Source organism: Marmota flaviventris, chromosome 17 (assembly GCF_047511675.1).
Source record: "Marmota flaviventris isolate mMarFla1 chromosome 17, mMarFla1.hap1, whole genome shotgun sequence".
Lineage (NCBI taxonomy): Eukaryota > Metazoa > Chordata > Mammalia > Rodentia > Sciuridae > Marmota > Marmota flaviventris.
Window position 1 is genome coordinate 27,043,821 of NC_092514.1, and position 21,634 is coordinate 27,065,454.

Sequence of the window (21,634 nt, forward strand, 5' to 3'; positions counted from 1 at the left end):
GTTCTTTGAAGAAATAGCTATTCAGATCCTTTCCCCGTTTCTTATTGTTTTAATTTTACTTGTTTACCTGGCTCAGACTTCCCTCTCTCCCTACCCCACAGGCACAATAAGTGCTGCCCAGAGTGTGCAATCTTGTTTGGAGAGCACCTCTGCTCAGTGCCAGGCCTCCTAGGGAATCAGGGGACAGAAAGACCCTGGGGGGGGGGCGGGCTCCTCAAAGCCCACCCCAACCCAAGAGCTGCATGGCCAGCATACAAAAACCAGCATTCACCCATAGTCTGCAGGTGGTGCCCCTGACCACCTCAGGCTCTGGTCCACAGTGCTAAAGGGTTTCCCCATTTATAAATTGGGCTATTGATGTTTTTTCTTTATTTTTTTGATATATGTTGGGATTGAACCCAGGGCCTTGTGCATGCTAGGCAAGCACTCTACCACTGAGCTACATTTCTGGCTCTTTCTTTTTATCTTCATTTTGTGTGTGTGTGTGTTTGGAGATCAAACCCAGAGCTTCATAAATACTAGGCAATACTCTACCACTAAACTATACCCTTAGCCCTATTTATCTTTTTATTATTGAATTGTAAGAATCCTTATTGGATTCATAATTTTTTTTAGTTGTAGTTGGACACACTATCTTTATTTATTTATCTATCTATCTATCTGTTTACTTATTTTTATGTGGTGCTGAGGATCGAACCCAGGGCTTTGCACGTGCTAGGCAAGTGCTCTGCTGCTGAGCCAGCTCCAGCCCCAGCCCCTAGATACATAATTTGAAAATGTTTTCTCTCATCCTATTGGCTGTCTTTTTACTTTTTAAATAAAATCTTTTCAGCCTCACACATGTTAGGCAAGTACTCTACCACTGAGCTACATCCCCAGCCTGTTGTATATTTTATTTTTTATTTTGAGATAGGGTCTTGTTAAATTGCCCAGACTGGCCCTGAAATTGCAATCTCCTGCCTCAGCCTCCTGAGTTTGCTGAGATTCCCAGCATGTGCCATTGTGCCTGCCTCTAAATACCTCTCATTTCTTTTTCTTTTTAATCATTCTGGCTAAAACCTGCAGTACAATATTGAATCGAAGTGCCAAGTGGGAATGTCTTATTGTTAGATTATTCTTTTAAATGTACCTACTTGGTCTTGTTCTTGAGAAATTTCAACTCAGGGCAGGGATAAGATCAATAAAGAAAGCCAAGCCCCTTTTATTTTTGAGACAAGGTCTTGCTAAGTTGACCAGGCTACTCTCAAATGTAATCCTCCTGTCTCAGCTTCCTAAATTGCTGGGATTACAGGCATACGCCACGACGTTCATCTTCCTTCCTCTTGACCTCAGGAGACCACTGTCTATTCACTTCTCATCTCTCCCTGTCCTTTCTCGCTCTTCTCAGCGATATCCTCATGCTCTGGTTATCATCTCTTCCTATCTTCCGACAGCTGGCTAGAAAAAAAGCAGATTCCTGAGAGGAGAACAGAATTGGGGGCATCACGAAGAAGAGCTAGACAAGACTGACAGCACATTGTAAAGCTGTGCCAGGGCCAGCCAGGACTGCCTGGGGGCTTCCCAGGAGCAGAGCACCTCCTTCTGGAGACCCCTCACCTTTGAAGAGGTGAATGGAGGCGCCATATTTGAAGGGCTACATTTGTAGCCTAATTAACACAAAAATCAAATCTGAATTGTATTATACCTCTCTGGGCATTCTAATCCATGGGTATCTGAATAAGAGAGAAATAGGCACTGTTGGATTTTATCACTACTGCAAACCAGAGAAAGATCATTTATATATTATGGAATAAAAATATGCGTACACCTGGACTGGGGTTGTAGCTCGGCGATAGAGCACTTTCCTAGTACGTGTGAGGCCTTGGGTTCAATCTCCTGCACTATAAAAACAAACAAGAAAAAAACTATATGTACACATATATTATTTAAAAAAAAACAGTTCCTCTCTCATTCTCCCTTTTTGGTTTGTTTCCTTCCTCGGGCATGAACACTCTTCCCTATTTTGAAAACCATCTTGTCTGACCCTGCTGCCTCCTCCAGGCATCATCTGATTTCCCCTTCCTCTCAAAGTTTGGCCTCTCCAGAGAGGGTGCTGCCCCTGTAGTCTCTACTTCCTCATTGCTCCCTGCCTCCTCTGGCCCCTGCTCTCCGCCTTGTTTTTGCAACTGCAGTTCCCACAAAGGTTCCCTAGGCTAAGGCCAGGGGTGTTTTCTCAGTGTCCTCTGACTGCTCTGGAGCATTTGAGCCACATTCACCCTGTCCTTCCTACAGGATGGCCTCCAGGGTCGTCCCTCTCCTGGTGTCTCTTCACCTGCCCTCTAGTGTGCAGCCTGCAGCTACTTCTGAGGCTGGCCTTGGCTCTCCCTTTCTGCTTTCCCTGGACAGTGTTCCTCAGTATTTTGTCTTATGTCTTTCACACTCAAGATCTCTCTCCAAATCTTTATCTCCAGATCCTATTTTTAAATGCCCCATAGACATGTACTCCCACGTCTCCCCTAATCTCAATCTTGGCTGTCCCTCAGCGGCGCATGGCCTTCTCTGCTCTTTAGTTCCTCTCTTTAGTTGAAAACTTACCAGCCTCCAAAGCCCTCCAGGGAGATGGCCAGACGTTCCCAACTAGAATTTAATTCTCTCCCCTGAAACCATAAAACAGGCTTTTTACCCAGTCCAACTCCCTCTCAGTTTGTGGGAGGAAGATGAGGTCCCAGACACACAGGGTTAATGCCCAAATTCTCACTGGAAAGCCACTCTCCCATGCTCTTTCCACCATACCAGTTTCTTCATTTGCTCTTATGACATACCGCCACATGTCCATTTTGGATACTTGGCCTATCTGTAAAATGATGAGGTGATATGCTTCTTATACATGGTTGAGCTCCCATGGTGCCTAGTTCAGGAGTTGCTGCATAATTAGTACCTAATGAATATTTAAGGGATGAATGAAATAAGGTTTTCTTATCGATATCCCCTCATTAGGGCCTAGCTCTGTGCAGGGCAAATGCAGACACTGGTTGGTTCATGATAGAGCAGGGTGGATTCCAAGCAGAGCTGCTCGGGCTGACCTCCAGCAATGGGGAGCTGGGACAGTGCTGGGACAATTAGGAGAGCACTGTGCTTGGAGGATCAAATTGGCCAGTGGCAGCAAAAAGAGCTGTGGAGGGACAGGAGCTGCACGGAGGAGGACGGAAGGGACAGGGCTGACATGGCAGGTGCAGGAATTGAGAGTGAATCAGGACACTTGAAAGGAGACGGGACAGTGATGCTGAGAAGGGAGGGGCAGCTGCAGAGCACGATGCTAGGGGTGGATTTTGATGGGGAAAATGTGCTGCTGTTCCACAAGCAGAGTGGGCGGGGCTCCATTGAATATCAATGTCTGACCTCAGATTACCTCATTCCTTAGTTCCCCCCAAACATATAGGAAGGAGACAGATTGAAAATTAGGATTGCATGGGCTGGGGATGTGGCTCAAGCGGTAGCGCGATTGCCTGACATGCGTGCGGCCCAGGTTCGATCCTTAGCACCACATGCAAAACAAAGATGTTGTGTCCGCCGAGAACTAAAAAATAAATATTAAAATTCATTCTCTCTCTCTCTCTCTCTCTCTCTCTCTCCTCTCTCTTAGTATAAGTTACTGCAATCTTTAAAAAAAAAAAAAAGAAAATTAGGATTGCAAAGTTAAGATTTATTTGTAGTGATTTTAGGAGGTGGTGCTATATCACTGTACTTTTAGCAGGCCCATCATTATTTTCCCTCTTAGATCAGGAACATTCAGAAAATCACAACCCTGATCCTTTTTTCTGTCTCCCTCCACTGCAGAATTAAAGTTAGATTCAAGAAAGGACTTCCCAACTATGAAAGTTGTGAGGCTTCAGAAGGGATGAGCTCTTGTCTTGGGGAGATACACACACACACACACACACACACACACACACACATACACATTATACCAGGGATTGAACCAAGCATGCTTAACCACTGAGGCTTTGGGCCTTTTTAAAAAAATTTTGAGAGGCCCTTTTTTTAAATTTTTGAGACAGGGTCTTGCTAAGTTCCCCAAGATCTCATTAGGTTGCTGAGGCTGGCTTTGAAGTTGCAGTCCTACTGTTTTAGTCTCCAGGGCTTCTGGGACTATAGGTGTGTGTTGCTGTGCCAGGATCTTGGGGAGACTTGGGGGGAAGGGGGGGGGGTACTGGGGACTTGAACTCCAGGACACTTGACCACTGAGCCACATCCCCTATTTTGTATTTTATTTAGAGTCGGGGTCTCACTGAGTGTCTTAGCACCTCAACATTGCTGAGGCTGGTTTTGAACTTGTGATCCTCCTGCATTAACGTCCAGAACCACTGGGATTATAGGAATGTGCCACCATGCCCAGCCCTTGGGGAGATCTTTAGGGAAGTGTGTTCTCCTCAAAGCTCTAAGTCTGGCGTTGTAGTTAGACATGAGAACTTCTTCCAGGTTTCTTGCAGTTCTCAGATGCAGACAAACCTCTCATTTGCCCTCCACCCCAATGATGCCTCTTTACTGTGAACCTTACTGATTTTTTTAGACAAACTAGTAAAAGATTTTTTAGTAATAACTTCAATAGAAGCAAAATAATTGAACATACCCCATGAGGTTCTTGGCCTGGTCAGCCCAGACCCCATCAGAGCCCCTGGGAGGTCTCCAACTTCTGTCAAGTGCCCTCTGGGGCAGGCTCGCAGTTCCTCTCAGGCTGCCAAATGCCAGGCCTGGGCTGGGTGCTGGACAGCCTTAATGAGAGATGAGAACATGGGTCTTTTCCCCAGGAGTTTGCAGACCTGTAAATGCAGTTGCTGAATGTGCCACATGCTGTGATGGGGCAGGTTCAGGGAGCCATTCCTGCCCTCTAGTTCCTCTCTAGAAAGTGCACCGAGTTCAGTGAGGACATTCTTTCAAATCCTTGAGCTATGTCTCCACCATGCCTGACTCTTGTTTTGTATGCTCACATCGGTGGATAAAGGGTATGCTTGCCTTGCTTGTGAGGTTTATTTTCTTGTGTTTTTATTTTTTCAGAAACCTTGTTAGTGTTCAGAATGAGGGAGAAGGGGGTCTTGGATTATATATGATCAGCACAGGGGCCCGGGTGTTTCCTGGAGAGTTTATTCTCAGGTGCCGTCCTCACTCTGCCTCCCCTCCCTATCCCTGCAGTGGTGGAGAAGGACCTGCCCTTTCCACAGGAGCTGCAGGAGCAATGACATTGCTAGGGCCTCTCTCCAGCTTGCAGCTCCACCTGCTAGCTTCTCTCAAAAAAAAAAAAAAAAAAAAAAAAATGTCCTGCCTGGAGTGTGTGGGTGGCCTCAGCCCAGCCATGGCAGCTGTGCCTCTGAGGCCAGGCTGCCTGCTATGGCCCAGCAGACCCAAGAGCCTCTTAGAGGCTTTGTTCAGCCCTGGGCCCTCTCCTCCTGGCACTGCTTGGCTCAAAAGAGGAGGAACAGGGAGTTCTCCCTGCTCATTTGTCCACCAGGGGCCCTTTCTAACCGACATCTGTTCTTTCCCTCCCTGGAGTTTCTTTCACCTGCCCCAAAGTGCCTCCAACCCTGGCCTTGAAACCCCCAGTCTCAGGAGGACTAGGAAGGGGAGAAAAGGACTAGAGGAGAAGGAATTCTTACTAGCCCCTCGTGCACCCTGCTAGCTTTCTTCATCCCTGCCTTTAAAATAAAATAATAATGATGGTAATTAACGTTTATTGAGCACACGCTCTGTGCCAGACTCCGTCTTGGCATTTTATGAGTATTACATCACTTAAAGTTTTCACCAACCCCAGAGGTGGGTCCTTCACCTCCTCATTTGCAGGTGCGGATGCAGTAGAGCTGCTCAGTGTCTTTGAAAATCCATCTGGGTTGACTTCCATGCTCCCTCCTAACAGCTCCTTCCTGACTTTTCCCATAGAACATGAACTCTGAACCATCCAGGGGCAGGGCAAGCTGGCCACCATAGTTGCCCTGCGAGCCCCCCAGTGACATTCTCATATACCCTTCATCATCTGACAGAACACCCCTCTTTTCCCCTCTAGCATCAGAGTCCTTTTCTGAAGTGTTGACACTTTGTTATTTCTGTGTCCCTCCTGTCCCCTTTTCCCAGGACCCTGCTGGAATCTTTGAGCTGGTGGAGGTGGTTGGCAATGGAACCTATGGACAGGTGTACAAGGTGAGATTCTAATCGTGCAGAAGTGTGACCTCCACATTTGCAAGGCCCTCTCAAATGGACGAAGTACTTTCTAGTTCTGGAGATTTGAGGGGTGCTACAGGTAATTACAGAGGCTGGGGGGAAAGAAAAGACCCAAGAAAGAGGAGAGCAAAGAGAACAGCTGCAAGAAGTGGGGCATGTGACTGGGCTCTCCTCTCAGTGTAGAACTGGTCTCTGGCAGGACAGGAACAGGTCTGCAGCTGGGTGGCTGTGGGACAGGAAGTGGGAGGAGCCAGGGAGGCAGTGGGGAGCATAGTTGGGTGTCAGAGGTCATCTGGGAATTCAGAACTCAGACCAGAGATGATGTTTTGACTCCTCCGAAGACCACAAAGAGACCCAGGAATTGGGGTTGGTGACCCTTATAGGTAGCCTTCTGCAGAGGGGAAGTGGCTTCATGACCTCCTACACCTTCGTGCAACAGAGCTGGAGCCAGAGCTCAGGTCTTCTGCTTATGAGTCTGCCTTCTCCTGCACAGAAGTGGCATTTTCTCAGCCACTGATGGTACTTTTTAACCCAGCCTTCTCACATGGCCTGACCACTGTCCACACTTGGATTGGGGGAAAGGGAGTGGAGATGTTAAGAGTGCTAGCAGCCTCCTAGAACACACAGCCTGCTTCTTTGTCTCCAAACACAGCACTTGGCATTTTCACAAGTCCTCTCTTTGTTTATTGGGTCACTGGGACCACTTGACTTTCTTTTGCCTTCCTTCCCTTGTAAGCCTTGGGAAACAGGCACCCTTCCCCATCTCTTGCCTAGTTGTTGCCATGGAAATAGTAGCTCTGTGTGCTTCTGTTTGTCTGGGATTGGGGTCTTGAATGGCTGCGGAGGACAAAAATAATCCATGGGCTGGCAGTACCCAGGTCCATCTGCACAAGTGGCTGCCTTCCCCTTCCCTCCGCTTCTCAGGAAGCCTTGGACTTTCCTGTCTAAGCCTTTGATGGCTTCTCCTAGGAATTTTAGAAGGATGGGGTGGATAGGGAACAACTGGGAGTTAAAAAGGGGAAGTTTCCGCCCATTAAGACTAGTGACGGAGTCATTATGCCCCTCTGGGTCCCTGTTTCCCCAAGTTCCTTAAGATCTTTAGTTGTGTCTCTATTCTTTCCCTGTTGACAACCAATAAAAAACCTTGGGGTGGGATGATCCTGGAGAGGCCTCCTGTCTAGAGTAGGCGTGCCAAGAAAGCACCCGGCACTCTGCCTCACAGAGGTGAGGGGACAGCCCCTCCCCCAGCTACCTCCATTGGAATGGAGAAGTATCTTTCTCTCCCACTCTAGCTTTCAATCTGTGGAATAAATGACATAAATGACAATCACTCTTGAGTTTTTTATAGGAGGGGTTTCATCTTTGTAGCTTGGCAGTCCAGTCTAAGGAGCTCTGTTGGCCCCAGTGACTCAGGTGCTTTCTCCCTCTATTGTCTGTGACCAACATGATTTTTTAGTTTGTTTTTTGCTTTTTTGGTACTGGGAATTGAACCCAGGGTACTTTACCACTAAGCCACATTCCAGTCCTATTTATTTGTTTGTTTGTTTATTTATTTCTGAGACATTATCTTCCTAATTGCTGACGGTCTCAGTAAGTTGCTGAGGCTGGCCGCAAACTTGATTCTCCTGTCTCAGTCTCCCAAATTGCTGGGATTACAGGCATGTGCCACCACACCTAGCTTATCTGTGACCAACATGTACACTGAGGCATCTGGTCACAGTGAGGGGCACATTGTAAGACTAGAATTAAGCTAAAAGATAAAGCCTCTCCCAGAATCAAGCCTTCTCTGTTGGTCTGTTCTCTGAGTATAGACCCAGATCCCGCCATGCTCTCCTCTCTGTCCTGCAGGGTCGGCATGTCAAGACTGGGCAGCTGGCTGCCATCAAGGTCATGGATGTCACAGAGGTAGGGAGTAGAACAGGGCAGAGGGCAGGCTGGGCATCAGTGGAGGGATAGAGTGGTCAGCAGACTCACTTCCTCATGTTCACCTAGGACGAAGAGGAAGAGATCAAACAGGAAATCAACATGTTGAAGAAGTATTCTCACCATCGCAACATTGCCACCTACTATGGAGCCTTCATCAAGAAGAGCCCACCTGGGAATGATGACCAGCTCTGGGTGAGAAATGCTTTCTGGCTGCTCCTTTCATACTTCCCTGCCTCCCTCTAGGCTGCCTATGTGGAAATCAGGGTCAGTGCCCAGCATCTCTGCCTGCCAACCCTCCCTTCAGTATACACAGCCTTTTTTGTCTCTTGATCCAGAGGGACCTCATGATTCACATGGACCCTCCGTCCAGCACAGCTCAGCGTGGTATTTGCCCCTATTTTTGCCCCGAGCAGTCTGACGGGCAGTAAAATCTTGGTAAGGGCTAGAAGAGACGAGGGGCACTTAGTCCATCAGTTTTCCTGCCTGTAAGCACAGCTCCAGGGAGACCCACAAAACCAAAATGTCTATCAGAAATGACATGATCTAAACCCCTCCCAGCAGTGTACTGCCTTTTGGGATGATTATTTGACCAAAGCCTGCCCAGGATCCTCCTGGCCCAGAACATTCTTAAGAGTCATTCCCCTCCCTTGCCTGAACACTGGTGCCAATGGGATTCTCTTAGCCTCACCCTTTGTGGTGCTGCACCCAGCCCTGAGGGGAGAGCAGCAGGCAGTATCGCAATGGCTTTTGGGAGTTTTGGAGCTCATGCCAGGCCTCCCCTCCCAGCAGTCAGTCAGGCGAGTACTTAGTAAGCACTTTCTATATACCCTGCATAGATGGGCATGAGCCATAGTCCTGGCCTTAAAGGCTCTAAGGCTTTTTGAAGACATACAGATTCATACACACAAAGGTGAGAAACGGGTTAACCTGCCAGATGTGTGTGTAGTGGCAGATAATTGCCTCAATGATCTAGTGGCTGGGCGCCCTCTTCTGGACATACTAGGCACTGTCTCTTACCGCTGTGTTCCCCTGCCCCAGGTACGGGCCCAAACTCAGGACACAAGCAAATTATTTCAAATTAATAGCAAATGTACATGTCCCATCCATTTTTTTTCTTTGCAGTACTGGGGATTAAACCCAAGGGTACTCTATAACTGAGCTACATCCCAGCCCTTTTAGTTTATTTATTTATTTTTGTACTAGGGATTGAACCCAAAAGCTCTTAACCATTGAGCTACATCCCCAAATAAAATATTTTTTTTAATTTGAAACAGGGCTTTACTAAGTTGCTTAGGGCCTCACAAAGTTGCTCAGGCTGGCTTTTTATTTTATCTTATTTTTTTTAGTTGTAGATGGGATGCAATATCTTTATTTATTTATTTTTATGTGGTGCTGAGGATTGAACCAGGGCCTCACACATGTGAAGCAGGCACTCTACCACTGAGCTATGGCCTCAGCCCCTCAGGCTGGCTTTGAACTCATAATCCTCCTGTCTTATCCTCCCAAGCTGCTGGGATTTCAGATATGCACATCTCTGCCGGCTTAATTTTTTTTCTTTTTTTTTTTCGGTGGGGATGGAGTATACTGGGGATTGAACTAAGGGGCACTCAACCAATGACCCACATCCCCAGTCCAATTTTTATATTTATTTAGAGACAGGCTCTCACTGAGTTGCTTAGCACCTCTTTTTTGCTGAAGCTGGCTTTGAACTTGAGATCCTCCTACCTCAGCCTCCTGAGCTGCTGGGATTACAGGTGTGCGCCACCGCACCCGGCTTGTGCTGGCTTAATTTTTTATTTTGAACAGGGCCTCCTTAAGTTGCTGAGGCTGACCTCAAATTTGCAATCCTCCTGCTTTGGTCTCCCAAGTTGCTGACTTCACAAGTGTCTACCACTGTACCCAGCAGACAGAGCATTAGTTCATAACCACTTGGATCTGGGGATCTCAGTGAGAATCTGATGAAAGCACTGGGCCCTTCCCCAAGGAAAATGCACCTGCTAGTTCTTTCCTAGCTGTGTTCTTGTTCTTTCTCTCTTGATCTCAGGATGTCCTGTGCCTCTTAGGGGTCAGGCAGTTCCTGCTGTCTGACCTAGATCAGTTCTGGTCCAAGGTCTCTGGTCCTCCTCCAGGGGTCTGGCAGGGGGCAGAGGCCTTGCTTGATGAATACTTTCCCTTCTGGTACCTTCCTGGAACATAGCTGGTGATGGAGTTCTGTGGTGCTGGTTCAGTGACTGACCTGGTAAAGAACACAAAAGGGAACGCCCTGAAGGAGGACTGTATCGCCTACATCTGCAGGGAGATTCTCAGGGTGAGCTCATGCCGGGGTCCTGCCCTAGCGGGGTCCAGGGAGTCCTGAAGGATGAGTGGCGTCGGCGAAAAGATGAGACAGGAGTCGTTCCATTTGAGCAATCTCCAGAGAGAGAGCTAATGCAGCTTTCTCTGGGTCATCTTTTATTACAATTTTTCTCATCATTATAGATTCAAAATACGTCATTGATTATATAATTTAAAACTTTGCCAAGACATGACATTTCCTTAACCATGATTGGGGGTACAAAAAATGTAACATTAATTTACATTTTTCCAGGATATGTCCTTCAGTTATATAATTATTAAAAGTACAGAATCATTAATAAAATACGTCACTAATTTACATTTTTCAGATTTTCCCAAGATTTACTATTTTTCCCAAGATATGCTATTTTCTTATTAACTAATGCCAAACTACGTAACCAGACTCTAAGTCTCCTAACCAATCATTAACCTAAAGTACACTTGTACTTTATTTCTAATCTAAAATTCCCATCTAAAAAAGTCCCTTTAAATCTTATATTTAAAATATCCTAAAGTTTATGAATCATTCTTAAAACATATCAGAAACCTATACAACTAAAAACTTAAGAATTTCTAAACTTAAGAATCTAAATAAAATAATATTTCTAACATTATTCTAAAACTGTGTCTTATAAAGCTGTTTTAATTAATTCCTAAATTTATTCTCATAAAACTGGTTGAGCTGCTTTCTCAAAGAGTTTCTTTGTTTCTCAGTCAAGGTGCACTAGTTCTCATATCTTTATAATCTTTCTCAATAGAAAGTAAGTTCTAAACATCAATCCACTTTTCACCAATATTAACTATGCTCATCATATATCCCTATGTAAAGTAAGAAAGGATTTATAAAAAGAGAAGAATATATCTTTATATGTTTTAACTTTCCTAAGTGTATAATATAACTTTCCTTAAACAAAAATGAAACGGCATGTGGTGAACTTTGTGAAATAAGCATACTGATTAGGTTTTCTAAGAGACCGGAAATATGGGCTTGGGTTCTAGTTGATATAATCAATGTGGTGCCTAAAATTCTCATGACCTTTCAAAGGATGATTATTGTCCGTTATCAGGTTTGTCCATAATGTGCTGAGATAGAAGAACCGCCTTCTACTTTGTCCTTGATATGCTGAGGAGTAGTAGAGCAGCCCTTCAAGGCATGAACTACCTGTTATGTTCTAGCCATCTGAAATTTAATTTGTTTGGCATTTAACATACTCATGCCTCCTGTCGGAAATATAAGCATGAAAGTGAAAAGTCCCAATTACATAAAAAAGGGTCTCATGGTTTCGGTTTCCCACCAACCAGCGTGGCTTTGCCAGCATTCATCCTCACTGTGACCCTGTCAAGACAGTGGGAGAGCGGCTTTGCCAACACTTTTTCTCACTGTGACCCTGTCAAGACAGTGAGTGGGGGATCGCCTTCACCAAGCTCAAGGCTCCCTCCCCTCCCCATGTCACCCTACCAGAGCTTCTCCATGGGCATATAACCTCCCCACACTGGGGAGAGAGAACTGCCCACTCTAAGGAGCATGGGGGTGGAGACAGGGTCCCAACTTTGAGAGCTCTCAGGGTGTTGAAGGAGATGCTCCAAGCTCTGCCACTTCTCCTCTTGTAACACTGCAGCTGCTAGGGCCTCATGGGGAGGGAGCCACCAATTTGAGGACGCTTCTCCCAGGACAGTTCAGTTTATATCTGGGGCCCGGGTGGGGAAGGTCTGCACCTTTAGCCCACCTCTGTCTAGATGGATCACTTCTGCTCCCCTCCTTGTTCTTTCTCACACCCTCCAACACCATGGCTGATTTTCTCCACTCTGCTGTCCCAGGGTCTGGCCCATCTCCATGCCCACAAGGTGATCCATCGAGACATCAAAGGGCAGAATGTGCTGCTGACAGAGAATGCTGAGGTCAAGCTAGGTACGCTGATTCACTGCGAGGCCCTCCTACTGGGCAGAGAATGGGGGCCCCCTTTTTCCTTTGGTGTCTCAGGTCTAATGCCTGTATCCTAAGGAGGTCTACTTCTTCCCTTCCTGTCTTCTGCCTTGGGATGCCTGCCTCCTCCCTTCTGATGAAAAGCACTTGAGAAGCTTCTCACCTGCCATCTATTGGGCTCCCAGTACTGTGCATCTGTCAGAGGGAGATGGGGTATCATGACCCTTACTGCCTGGGATGCTGTCCCTTGATCCCCAGGATATAGGAAGGCTTGTCAAGTTCTCCAGGACATTGATGGGGGAGTGCTGAGGGTTTCTAAGCACTCTTAGAGATGGGGCCAGGGCCTCAGCTGCCTCAGCTGCTGTGCACATGGGACCTGAGTCAAGGGAGCAGAAGGGGACTCCCTGTGCTGACATCCCCTTCTCCCATCTCACAGTGGATTTTGGGGTGAGTGCTCAGCTGGACCGCACTGTGGGCAGGCGGAACACTTTCATTGGGACCCCATACTGGATGGCCCCTGAGGTTATCGCCTGTGATGAGAATCCTGATGCCACCTACGATTACAGGGTATGACGTGGGAAGGTAGAACATGGGGCCCACAGGGAAAGGAAGTGAGATGGGGAGGATGGGGAGGTTGAAAGTTTGGGTGCATGAACAGAGTGGGGGGAAAAAGTGAAAATGTGGTGACATGTTCCTAGTAAAGAACGTTTTACGGCAAGGAAAGGATAGATGGATCATTTGGAGGACAGGGGCCTCAGGAAGGGATCCTAAAGGGGCTGGAGATGATGGGCAGAGAGAGGTTACTGGGCAGAATTGTCAGGAATATTCACCTGTCCCTTCCTCTCTCCCCTCCTTAGAGTGACATTTGGTCTCTAGGAATTACAGCCATCGAGATGGCAGAGGGAGCCCCCCGTAAGTGCTGAGTCTGTCCTGGGTAGGATGGGAAAGAAGGGAGGGGGCCCAGAGAGTGGCTATAAGGAGGAGGTAGTCCTGGGAGGTCATGTTGAGGAGAGAGGTCCTTTGGGCCCTCAGTGTGGAGAAGGGATTGATGGTGTCTCTTCTTGTCCCAGCTCTGTGTGACATGCATCCAATGAGAGCCCTCTTCCTTATCCCTCGGAACCCTCCACCCAGGCTCAAGTCCAAGAAATGGTAGGTCTCTGAGGGCTTGGGGTCTGAAAAAAGAGGTCTCTGGGCAGGGTGACCCCCACCCTAATACTCTCCTGTGTATGTGATCTGCCCCGTGGAAGAGGTATGGGTGGTGGGTGGTGATGGATTGGGAAGTGGAGCTGCCAGGAGGAAAGTCATGGTGGCTTTGGGGCAAGTGGTCCACCCTCTTCCTCCTGCAACCCTCCCCTTCCAAGGGAGGCCCCCCAGTGTGAGCCACCACTGTTTCCAGGTCTAAGAAGTTCATTGACTTCATTGACACCTGTCTCATCAAGACTTATCTGAGCCGCCCGCCAACGGAACAGCTGCTCAAGTTTCCCTTCATCCGTGACCAGCCCACGGAGCGGCAGGTCCGCATCCAGCTCAAGGACCACATTGACCGGTCCCGGAAGAAGCGGGGTGAGAAAGGTCAGTGGGCAGGTAGGAGGTGGTGGGTCTTAGGAGATACCTCAGCCCCCACTCCCTTCAGCCCTGACTCCTTGAGGCTCCGCTTCATACGCACCTCCCAGGTCTCAGCTCTCCTCCAAGATCTCCTTTCTCAAACTTTCAGCCCCAGATGGGTTTTTAACCACTTGATCTGAGTCAGCCTTCCAAATGAGGATCACCCTTTCACATCCTGGCAGATCTCACACTGAGCACACGCATGTGTCAGTGCATGTGCACATCTGCCCCATGCCCCCTCCTGTGGGGTCGTGCCCCCATCTCTGTCCTGGCCCACACCTGAGACCCCTGCCTCCCCACTGCTCTGGGGAGGCAGATGGACCCTCATGCTGGTTATCTGACAGACCTTTACTAGTTATCCCTGTCTAAGGTTTCCCTAGCCCAGGGTGGGATATGGGGCACTGGATGAAGAAACAGCGGTGATCTCCCCCTGCAGAGGAGACAGAATATGAGTACAGCGGCAGTGAAGAAGAAGATGACAGTCATGGAGAGGAAGGAGAGCCAAGGTGGGTTTGGCAGGTAGAGGGAAGAATTGGGGCCATCCTGTATTAGCTGAGGGGACAAAAATGGTCCTGGCTTTGAGGACTCTAAATCTGGTGGCGGTGACATTAAAAGGGTAGATGCCTATATATACCAATTCCCTGAGTGCCAGAAAGAGATCAAATGAACGCATGAGCCAGTGGTGAGGAGGGACGTTATTCAGGGATGCAGCGGGTACCAGCCAGAATATTAAAGACCTATCTCCTGGCCCCCCTGGAAGTGGCCAGAGGCAGACTCTAGCAGTTAAAGCACCCACTCAGACAGGCACCCCAGGGATGAGGGGGGACCTAGCATGTCCTGACCCAGCACTCTTTTGTGACACTGACCCAGCTCCATCATGAATGTGCCTGGGGAGTCCACGCTACGCAGGGAATTCCTCCGACTCCAGCAGGAGAATAAGAGCAACTCCGAGGCTTTAAAGCAACAGCAGCAGCAGCTGCAGCAGCAGCAACAACGAGACCCTGAGGCACACATCAAACACTTGCTACACCAGCGGCAGCGTCGAATAGAGGAGCAAAAGGAGGAGCGGCGGCGGGTTGAGGAGGTAGGGCCGACCTCTGCCCTGGTCCCAACCATGGTTCCATTAAGGCAGCAGGAAGAACAAGGAGTGAGCTGGGTCGTCCCAACCCCACTTCTTTAAGACTTTTCTACAAAAGCTCTATCCTCTGTTATTAGAAACTCAGTTTCCAGGCCTGGGTCCCCATCCACTGTCCCCCGTCCCCTCAGTCCTATGTGGTTATACTGTCAGCACCCTTCAGAGAACAGCCAGTTTCTGAAAGGTCATTGCGATTCCCTAGGACAAGACTGCTCCTCTCTTGATTTCTGCTATAAACCTCTACTCTGGATGTATCTGGTTCCATGAGCTGCCAGGCTCAGGGAGAGGGATCTGTGTACTTGAGTGCACCTGTGGTCATCTTACTATCAGATGTGCTGCTGATCTGCTCGGAACAGGAAAAGGACCCCTTCAAAGTCTCCTTTTATTTTTGGTCATTTTGGCTTGGATTAAACCCCGGGGTACTTTACCATTGAGCTATATGGGTCCTAGCTAAATTGCTGAGGTTGGGTTTAAACTCACAATCCTGTGGTTCAGTGGTAGAGCACTTGCCTAGCATGTGTGAGGCACTGGGTTTGATCCTTAGCACCATATATAATAAAATAAAAGTCCATTGACAACTAAAAAGTATATATTAAAAAAAAAAACACAATTCTCCTGCCTCAGTATCCCAAGCCACTGTGATTACAAGTGTGTGCCACCAGAATCTTATTTTTAAATAAGTGTAGTTTTCTCTCTTTTCAACCAATTATAATATATTTGCATATACATACAGGTTTAAATTACTTATTTTGCAGGGGTACAGAAAATATAGATTGTTTTTTTTAAATGCCTTAAATGAATGTATCTTTTGTTGAATTATTACCTAATTTCAAAGTTCATAGCTGGGCTTAACAAAAATAGGAGGCAAGGAACTTGTATAGCATCCACACCACCTATTACTCTCTCATGTAGGCTCTGCAGAACAAAAAATAATCTGTAAGAAAGGCTGCTAAGACTCTTGTCAGTTTTTTAATACATGTAGTGCTGGATAGCCTGAAATAGAATCTGGGGTAACAAGTTGTTATCTCCTGGAGAAGGCTGCCAGCAACTCATTGTAGAACAAGCACAAGTTCCTTCTTGTGTAAGGGCCCCTGGGACTGAGCTTGACTTTTTCTTGTTTTGGGGAGCCCAGAATCATTGGTCAGGAAGATTCTGAAAGTCACAGGCAACCTGGGACTATGGATTAGTCAAGGCAGTTTCTTAAATCCAAAGGTTGCTTTTCTGTGTGTGGCTACCTGGTGCCCTCTGGTGGCCAAAGTGTGTCACTTGCACTCATTGTATTTGGACCTCTGGGCAAAGGTTGCTTTGAGTCCAGGAGTTGGGGGCGCTGAGGTTATTGCAGATGAGCCTTGGTTTTGTTTGTTGTTGTGTGGAGTAATGGTTAGAGGAAGGTGTCATCCAATTCAGGCCCCCCCAAGAACACAATCAGCTCTTAGCCTCTGGTCCCCTGCTCACAGCTACCTTAAACAAACCATTTTCCCCCAAGCCAAGCCCTTGCAGCCTCTGGCACAGGGGCAGGTATATTTGCAGAAACATGTTAAAGCTGTCCTCTCCACCACCCCTAGCAAGCAAGAAGACCTGCTCCTGTTCATGGAGGGCCCCCTTTCTGGGCTGGACTGTCTTAACATCTGGCATGGTCCAAAGACCACTTTGTCTTTGGTTCACAGCAACAGCGGCGGGAGCGAGAACAGCGGAAGCTGCAGGAGAAGGAGCAGCAGCGGAGATTGGAGGACATGCAGGCCCTGCGGAGGGAGGAGGAGCGGCGGCAGGCAGAGCGGGAGCAGGTACGGGCCGCCAGCGCACACTACACACCCGCCTCCCTCTCCACCTGCCCCGTCCTCCCCGTCCACCCTCCCCCTGCTCCTGCTGCCTGCCTCCCCTGCTCCCTTGTGCCCTTCCCCCTTGGCTCCCCTACCCCTAGATTCCCCTATCTTTTCTAGCTTCACTCTTTCTCTCTGTTTTCTCCCACCCTTCAACCCCCAACCCTGGCTCCCTGCCCTCCTCCTGTCTCTGTGCCTTCATTCCCCATCTCTCTGACCATCCCTGACTCCTCCCCTGCACCTTCCCTCATGGCCCCCACCCGCTTCCTCCTCATTCCCTGTGCCCTCTTCTTCCCATCTGTGCTGCATCACCCCCACCCCCACCCTGGGGCTCATCTTCCCTGCTCCTCCTCATCCTCACCCTGCTGATCGCTCCCTTCGCCGCCCGCTGCTGCCCCTCCTCTGCTGCCTCTCCCTCTTTCCCTGCCCTGTGCCCCCACCCCCGCCCCCCAGGAATATATTCGTCACAGGCTAGAGGAGGAGCAGCGACAGCTCGAGATCCTTCAGCAACAGCTGCTCCAGGAACAGGCCCTACTGCTGGTAATGGGGTCCCTTGGCGTCCTTTGGGAAGATGCCATCCAGAGCTGCTTTGATGGACTGGGATGGGAACACTTCAGGGGAAAGGACTCACCCAAGACATCACAGGAAAGCAGCTCTTGTCTAGGCAGTTGGAGGAAAGAAAGGGCACGCCTGCTCTAATTTCCATGGTCACACCCTGCTGAGCCCTCTTTCCCTACCCTTGGGCCCAGGAATACAAGCGGAAGCAGCTGGAGGAGCAGAGGCAATCAGAACGGCTCCAGAGGCAGCTGCAGCAGGAGCATGCCTACCTCAAGTCTCTGCAGCAGCAGCAGCAGCAGCAGCAGCAGCTTCAGAAGCAGCAGCAGCAGCAGATCCTGCCTGGGGACAGGAAGCCTCTGTATCATTATGGTCGAGGCATTAATCCCGCTGATAAGCCAGCCTGGGCCCGAGAGGTACTCACTGTCTTCTTTGCCTCCTGAGATTCCGTCCATCAGACCCACTGTTCCAGCCCTGGAGAGTGCAAAAAGCAGTTGTTCCCCAATAGTGGGCTTTGATTAGGGGAAGGGAGCACCAACACAGGCTGTAAGACTGGGGCTGTTAGAGCAGGTGGGGATCTACATTTTGAGACCAGGAAGGTAAGAGTTGGCCTGCTTGACAGCCCTTTGTATCATAGGTGGAAGAGAGAACAAGGATGAACAAGCAGCAGAACTCTCCCTTGGCCAAGACGAAGCCAAGCAGCACAGGGCCAGAGCCCCCAACCCCCCAGGCCTCTCCTGGCCCTCCAGGACCCCTTTCCCAAACTCCTCCTATGCAGAGGCCGGTGGAGCCCCAGGAGGGACCGCACAAGGTGAGTCTCCCCATTCCTGTCATAACACACACACACACACACACACACAGGTAGTCATACTCTGAGTACATGTGTCCACGTCCATACATACATTCACTGGAGTCCTAGGATCAGAGAGCAAATGCCACATGGGCACAGACAGTCCATCGCCTGCTTGCTGCTATGAGCTTGGATGTGTTTCTATCTGTTCTTGGGCTCCAGGAAACCTGTGCCCTTTGACACGGGGGCAAGTAATGCCTCTTCTCAGCCCAGACCCCAACTGGCAGGTGGGGATGTGCCACAGAGCAGGCAGCCCACCCTCCTGGTCTCTCCCTGCAGAGCCTGGTGGCACACCGGGTCCCACTGAAGCCATATGCAGCACCTGTACCCCGATCCCAGTCCCTGCAGGACCAGCCCACCCGAAACCTGGCTGCCTTCCCAGCCTCCCACGACCCTGACCCAGCAGTCCCTACACCAACTGCCACGCCCAGTGCCCGCGGAGCTGTCATTCGCCAGAATTCAGACCCCACCTCCGAAGGGCCTGGACCCAGCCCGAACCCCCCCTCCTGGGTCCGGCCAGATAATGAGGCCCCACCCAAGGTAAGGACAGCCCTGTGGGGGTCCAGGAAAAAGCAGAGAAATAGTGACAGGAAAGAAAGAAAGGAGAACAGATGGGCACGCAAGATGGAAAGAGAATTTCGAGTGGGAAAGGCCCATGCCCTGCGGGGTGAACTGGCCAGACTGAAGGCACAAGGCTGGGTCATGTAACTCCTTGTGCTGAATGGGGGGGGGGGGGGGGAAGCACCAGGGTGCTTCAAGCACTGGGGCAGCCTTCTGAGTGAGAATCCCAGCTCTGCCGTCTCCCGGCTTCATAACCAGGACTTACTAACTCCCAAAAAAGCTAGGGACCACACCTCAGGGCTGCGGAGGTGTCTTGTGTTCCGAGTGCCCGGGCAGGGCTGGCACGGGGTGTGCTGACCGTGCTCTCTCCTTTCCAGGTGCCTCAGAGGACCTCATCTATTGCCACTGCCCTTAACACCAGTGGGGCCGGAGGGTCCCGGCCAGCTCAAGCTGTCCGTGCCAGGTAACATCTGGGTGGAGTCAGGTGGCAGCCTAGGGAATAGGGGACTTTACCAAGTTACCCACTTAGGGGTGGGCAAGCCCTGACCCAGTCACCTCAGTCCCTTTGCCCCGGCACCCTGTGCTCCCTCCACAGACCTCGCAGCAACTCCGCCTGGCAAATCTATCTGCAAAGGCGGGCAGAGCGGGGCACCCCCAAGCCTCCAGGGCCCCCTGCTCAGCCCCCTGGCCCGCCCAACGCCTCTAGGTAATGGAGTTGTCCCTCCACTCACTCCCACCTCTCACTTCTGCCACCTGCTTCCCTCTGGTGATGGTTCCCTCTGCAGTGCAGCTTGACACCCCAGAGGGGAGCCCCTATCTCCCTCACCCTCACTCTACCCCTTCACAGTAACCCTGACCTCAGGAGGAGTGACCCAGGCTGGGAGCGTTCAGACAGCGTCCTCCCTGCCTCTCATGGGCACCTCCCCCAGGCCGGCTCGCTGGAGCGAAACCGAAACCGAGTGGGAGGTACGTGAGCCCAGGCCCACTGGCCTGCTCTGGGCCCGATGGCCTGCCCTGGGCCTGGACAGCCTGATCACCACAGGCCTGCCTTTGTGAACTAGAACACCCACAGGGTGTGGGGGACCTGGATGGACATGGAACATGTTACTGAGCTCTGGGCTCAGGGCCAAGGGATCAGCCAAGGGTATAGGCTTGAGGCCATCCCTGTCCAGGTGTCAGTGACCACTCTTCTCTCACCCTGCTGTGTCCAGCCTCCACCAAACTGGACAGCTCCCCAGTGCTCTCCCCTGGGAACAAAGCCAAGCCTGATGACCACCGCTCACGGCCAGGCCGGCCCGCAGTGAGTCATCTGGTGGCAGGCGTGGCCCTGCTTTACCCTGAACGGGGCTTAGGGGCAGGATGTGGAGGAGCCTCCAGAGCCCCAGGGGCTGGGTGTCAGGGGGCCTTCACTAATGCACATGAGAGGAAGGACTGTGGGGGTCATAGATGGCATGTCCACATCACTAACCTCTCTTAACCCTCTCTCCTGCCTCTTCCTGGCTGCCTTTCTTCCCCTGCGGCCCCTCCCAGAGCTATAAGCGAGCGATTGGTGAGGTTAGTGAGGGGCCACTGTGGGAGCCCTCTCCTGCTTCCTGCCCTGGTCTGCACTGGTACCCTTTGTACCTCCTCTGCCCCGGCCCCTCTGTGTCCTCCATCCTCCTCTCACGCCTCTCCTCCCCTGCAGGATTTTGTGTTACTCAAAGAGCGAACCTTGGATGAGGCCCCGCGGCCTCCCAAGAAAGCCATGGACTATTCATCATCCAGTGAGGAGGTGGAGAGCAGCGAAGATGATGAGGAAGAAGGCGATGGCGAACCATCAGAGGGGAGCAGAGACACCCCTGGAGGCCGGTATGGCGTGTCCTGGGGAGAGGTGTCCCATGTCAGAGAAAGGGGAGAAGAGGGACCTCGACCATAATGATAGGTGGGGAGGAGAGGTGGGGCTGTGAACAGGCCTGAGGGCGAGTGGTCCCCATTCTGGAGCATCGGGTGGAGGTTCTGGGTTTCTGCTCGTCCACTGTGCTGTCCATTGTGGGTGGGACTTTCTAGGTACCTCTGCACCCATCTGCCCTGAGTACCATGCAGGGAGCGCCTGATTGCTTAGTAAAGGCTGAGCAGGTCGTGGGTTTTTTGTTTTGTTTTGGTGGTGCTGGGGATTGAACCCAGGGCCTTGTGCATGTGAGGCAAGCACTCTACCAACTGAGCTATATCCCCAGCCCAGAACAGGTCATGTTTTGAAGAGAAACTGGAAGCCTGAGTCTTTGGCTCGCCTCTGCTTCCTGTGGCACTTGTGTGTGGCAGGCAGGATTTGGAGGGCCACCTTCCTCTCTCCCACAGCAGCGATGGAGACACAGACAGTGTCAGCACCATGGTGGTTCATGACGTCGAGGAGATAGCCGGGACTCAGCCCCCATATGGGGGTGGCACCATGGTGGTTCAGCGTGTGAGTGGGCCTCCCGCCCTTCCCCATGCCTGTGGCGTACCCTCTTCTGTCCCAGGACCAAACTTTTCCTCTGTTCTGCAGACTCCCGAAGAGGAGCGAAGCCTGCTGCATGCTGACAGCAATGGCTACACAAACCTTCCAGATGTGGTTCAGCCCAGCCACTCGCCAACCGAGAACAGCAAAGGTCAAAGCCCCCCCTCCAAGGATGGGGGCAGTGATGTAAGTGGGCTGGAACAGGCCCATGGGGTAAGAACCCTGCAATGGCAGGAGAGCTGGGGGGCTGGGGCACTGTGGT

General features: G+C 50.3%; 1 protein-coding gene and 1 non-coding gene across 11 annotated transcripts in view; one reads left to right on the plus strand and one right to left on the minus strand.

The window, feature by feature from the left end:
• Mink1 (misshapen like kinase 1) overlaps positions 1 to 21,634 on the plus strand; it is a 51,286-nt gene that overhangs the window by 25,948 nt on the left and 3,704 nt on the right. For 2 of the 10 annotated variants that reach the window (XM_071602962.1, XM_027922595.2), the window contains exons 2-24: positions 6,103 to 6,168; positions 8,038 to 8,094; positions 8,182 to 8,307; positions 10,313 to 10,423; positions 12,268 to 12,358; positions 12,810 to 12,940; positions 13,231 to 13,285; positions 13,444 to 13,522; positions 13,770 to 13,945; positions 14,415 to 14,484; positions 14,849 to 15,062; positions 16,781 to 16,897; positions 17,683 to 17,904; positions 18,126 to 18,299; positions 18,618 to 18,878; positions 19,277 to 19,362; positions 19,495 to 19,605; positions 19,747 to 19,865; positions 20,111 to 20,199; positions 20,430 to 20,453; positions 20,584 to 20,747; positions 21,234 to 21,339; positions 21,421 to 21,558. In XM_071602962.1, the coding sequence (XP_071459063.1) occupies positions 6,103 to 6,168; positions 8,038 to 8,094; positions 8,182 to 8,307; positions 10,313 to 10,423; positions 12,268 to 12,358; positions 12,810 to 12,940; positions 13,231 to 13,285; positions 13,444 to 13,522; positions 13,770 to 13,945; positions 14,415 to 14,484; positions 14,849 to 15,062; positions 16,781 to 16,897; positions 17,683 to 17,904; positions 18,126 to 18,299; positions 18,618 to 18,878; positions 19,277 to 19,362; positions 19,495 to 19,605; positions 19,747 to 19,865; positions 20,111 to 20,199; positions 20,430 to 20,453; positions 20,584 to 20,747; positions 21,234 to 21,339; positions 21,421 to 21,558 (2,787 nt within the window). The remainder of the gene's footprint in view (positions 1 to 6,102; positions 6,169 to 8,037; positions 8,095 to 8,181; positions 8,308 to 10,312; positions 10,424 to 12,267; positions 12,359 to 12,809; positions 12,941 to 13,230; positions 13,286 to 13,443; positions 13,523 to 13,769; positions 13,946 to 14,414; positions 14,485 to 14,848; positions 15,063 to 16,780; positions 16,898 to 17,682; positions 17,905 to 18,125; positions 18,300 to 18,617; positions 18,879 to 19,276; positions 19,363 to 19,494; positions 19,606 to 19,746; positions 19,866 to 20,110; positions 20,200 to 20,429; positions 20,454 to 20,583; positions 20,748 to 21,233; positions 21,340 to 21,420; positions 21,559 to 21,634) is intronic. The other 8 variants (XM_027922596.2, XM_027922600.2, XM_027922597.2 and 5 more) reach the window with 8 other exon arrangements.
• Positions 21,038 to 21,110, minus strand: Trnav-cac (transfer RNA valine (anticodon CAC)). Its single transcript has one exon. It is a non-coding gene; the product is annotated as a tRNA-Val (tRNA).